Source organism: Octopus bimaculoides, chromosome 20 (genome assembly GCF_001194135.2).
Source record: "Octopus bimaculoides isolate UCB-OBI-ISO-001 chromosome 20, ASM119413v2, whole genome shotgun sequence".
Lineage (NCBI taxonomy): Eukaryota > Metazoa > Mollusca > Cephalopoda > Octopoda > Octopodidae > Octopus > Octopus bimaculoides.
In genome coordinates, this window is record NC_069000.1 from 36230874 (window position 1) to 36234449 (window position 3576).

Consider the following 3576-nt stretch of genomic DNA (forward strand, 5'->3'; position numbering starts at 1 on the left):
TTGCTGCTTCCAACTCGTGAGCAACCAACATAGAGTTGGTCGTGGGTGAAGTATGTAGTAGAGAGATGCAGTCCGTCTATATTGAGGAATTGACTCTGAGGTTTGTTAATTGAAATACCAAAACTTAATTTGACTGGAAACTGAAGCCGCTTAAATTCAAATGGAACATCTGTAGGTATGAGAGGAAATTTTTATATAAAAACATTTTCCTCTTTGTGACTACCTGTAATGATTGTTGCCTGTAGGACATGGGGCTTCATAGAAGTAACAATCAAGCCAGTTCCATTACACAGGTAAGGTGGGTCAAGATTCCTAAGTAACATAACGGAAGCACCCAGCTTTAGTGTCAAGTTATGCAGTGGAATTCCAGTGGGTTTAAGTATGTTCAGAAATTCAACAAGGTATTGAATAGCCTGATCTTGATTGACTGTTGTGTGAATTGACGGGAAAGTCATTTCTGATGTATCTGTTAACTTTTGAAGAAGTTCATTAGTTGGAGCCAGTATAGCTCTTTCACATACCCAGTTTACATCAGTGTAATTGACAATCACACATACACTCACACACACATGCACTCTCATATACACTGACACACACATACATATACTAAGACAGACACACACAAACATTCATTTATGTAATAAACATGCGAACACACACACAGACACATACTCCTGTACAAAATGTGTCATTGTTGTTGTTGTTGTTGCGGTATAAAATGTCCTATACTATCTCATATATAACGAACATGCAAACACACACACACACTGTCAGACACACACTCATATACAAAATGTGTCATTGCCGTTGTATAAAATGTCCTTTACTATGTTATCTGTAACAAACACGCAAACACACTCAGACGCATACACACTCACAAACGCATACACACTCATATACAAGATGTGACGTCATGGTCATGGTTGTCGTCGTATAAAATATCCTTTACTACAGGTGACTATAGAAAGATTATCTGTAGGTAATGTTATATTGTTTTAATCAAATTGAAAATGAAAATTACATGCTGACACTCACTTCTTATCCACACAGCCATGCCTGTGCTTTTAACAAGTTTTGCACATCACACAGTTGATGAGCTCTGAAAGCAAGGTCATCACCATAGTCTCAAGATCAGACAGAGACAGGTTCTGCTGACATCTTGATCATTTTTGTTTCATGATAACAGTTTAGGCTTCAATGGGACGAAGATATTGCCTGAAGATGTTGTTGTTGTTGCCATCATTATCATCATCCTCATTTAACGGCGTCCACTTTTACATACTTTCATGCATTAGACAGAATTTATCAAGGCAGATTTTCTCTGACTGGTTGCCCTTCTTGCTTGCAACCCTCACCTTTTTATGCCAACCCTTGCCTTTTTTTGCCAACCCTCACCCGTTTTTGCCAACCCTCACCACTTACAACTATGACATGATGTGAAGACAGGGGTACTCACACACACACACACACACACAAACATACAAGCTACTTGGTAACCCCACCAATCTTGATGCTACATAAAACGCACTCAGTCCACTCTGTGAGATGGTTGGTGTTAGGAAGGGCATCCAGCCTTAAAAAACCCTGTCAAAACCATCTTCTTTTTTTCCTTCTTTTTCTTGTCCATCTTTTACTCCTTTATTCTCCTCCTCCTCCCCTCCTACTCTCCATCTTTCTCTACTGCTTCCTCCTCCCCCCATTCTTCTTCTTCCACCCCTCCCCCTCTCGCACCACCAACCCTTCTCTTCTCCTTCATCGCCTTCTTTCATCCCTTCCTTCTCACTCTCCCTCCCACCCTTTATCCTCCTAATTGTATTCACATCCAGGATACATTCTCAAAGAAAGAACAAAGCCAATAACAAAACAAACAAAAAGAAACATCAACAACAATGACTATTTTAATTGACTGGGAGGCCCCAGGAGGCAGAGAGGTTGCAGCCCCCACTTCACCCCCATCTGTAGGCAAGGCAATTCCCATGGGATTCATATTCCTTGATGCTCTACCAATTCTACTGCCTTTGTATTGAACCCTGATTCATTTCTTTTCAGATTATAAAGTGCTGTGTTTAGGAATGATACAGTCCCTATTTGAAGGTTCTATGTATGTGTTTGTCTTGGAGTGGACCCCATCACTTAACTATGCCAGTGGTTTCCTAGGATTTGACCTAATTTTACCCTATGGTCTGATATTTTCAATTTTCATGGTAAGGTTTTCTATTCGCAATGCTATATATTTTCTGTGATGATTCCTCTCTATTTCTTTCATTCTCTTTCTTTCTCTCTCTCTTTCTTTCTCTCTCTCTGTCTCTACTTCTCTCTCTCCTCTCTATCTCTCTCCCTCTCCCCTCCCTCCCTCCTTCTGGGTACCCTGTGGGATAGAAAACAAGACACATCAAAGTCAGCGTCCATCCTATTCCTATGTATAAATCATTCAGATATATAGTCATGGACAGGCTATTCAATTTGCTTCTGATTTGGTTCAGGTATGTGATATTGATAAGCCGCAGAAATGGCAAAACATCGATATCCATTGCTCCTGAATAGGACTTGGGGTGTGTTGTCTTGCCTGTCTATGACTTTTGAGTGTTTTAACACCAGGTACTTTGAGAGAGTCAACATGTCAAATCACAGCCAACCAGCAAACAAGCAAAGAACATACATTGTGTATTTCTGTTTGATAATATATATACACACTCACACTCTCTCTCTCTCTTACACACACACACATATATTATATACCTCCTGATTCATTTACAAAATAACTTACCTCCTGCCAACATGGAAAACTTCTTATGATAGCATGAAATTGTAATATTATCATCAATTTCTTTGTCATGATTAGCAAAAGCGAAACCTGTTGACTATGTAAATATTTTATCTCATTATGTGTGTGTGTGTGTGTGTGTGTGTGTGTGTGTGTGTGTGTGTGTGTGTGTGTGTGTGTGTATGTGTGATACCAAATAACAGTTGACAGTAAAATAATTGGTAAAAGATCTGAACGAAAGGCAATAAGATGGTACTCTCAAACTCTTTATTGTCATTGATGTCCACTAAATGGTAATATTGTCACAGTTGTACATTGAATTGCATTTTGTAACTCTTTACTGTTTATCTTTTCTTTTTCTATTTTCAGTTGTGTGTAATGACTGGTTCTTACATTTTCAAGATACTCTCGCAAAAATTGTCAGTTGAGTCATTCATGAGGTGAGTTGGCATTGCCATGGTTATCTTCAATATTTATCTATAAGCATCTAGAGTTAATGAATCTCTGTCAGTTTCAGCAATGAGCATTTCAATTGTTCAATCAACTGAAGGACCTCTTTGCTTGGTTATAGCCTCTGAGCATTCCAATTGTTTGATCAACTGAACTACCTCCTTCCTTGATTATAGTTTAAGTGGTTTAGTATTCTATTCAGCCATCCTTTCTTTCTGGCAAATATTCTTGGGATGGCTCCAGAGGTACTTAGTTGGGGAACTTACTAGCATTGGTGGCATGAAAAAACACTTAGTGCATTCTGGAAAGTGGTTGTTGTTGTTGTTGTTGTTGTTAGGAAGGGTATTCAGCCATAGAAACCA

The 3576-nt window shown here is 39.0% G+C and overlaps 1 protein-coding gene across 1 annotated transcript in view; it reads left to right on the plus strand.

Annotated features, from left to right (window-relative positions):
- The window catches only part of LOC106880402 (molybdate-anion transporter), a 25895-nt gene that overhangs the window by 15330 nt on the left and 6989 nt on the right, over positions 1 to 3576 (plus strand). The window contains exons 7-8 of the mRNA XM_014930318.2: positions 2050 to 2204; positions 3134 to 3204. Coding sequence (XP_014785804.1) covers positions 2050 to 2204; positions 3134 to 3204 — 226 coding nt within the window. The remainder of the gene's footprint in view (positions 1 to 2049; positions 2205 to 3133; positions 3205 to 3576) is intronic.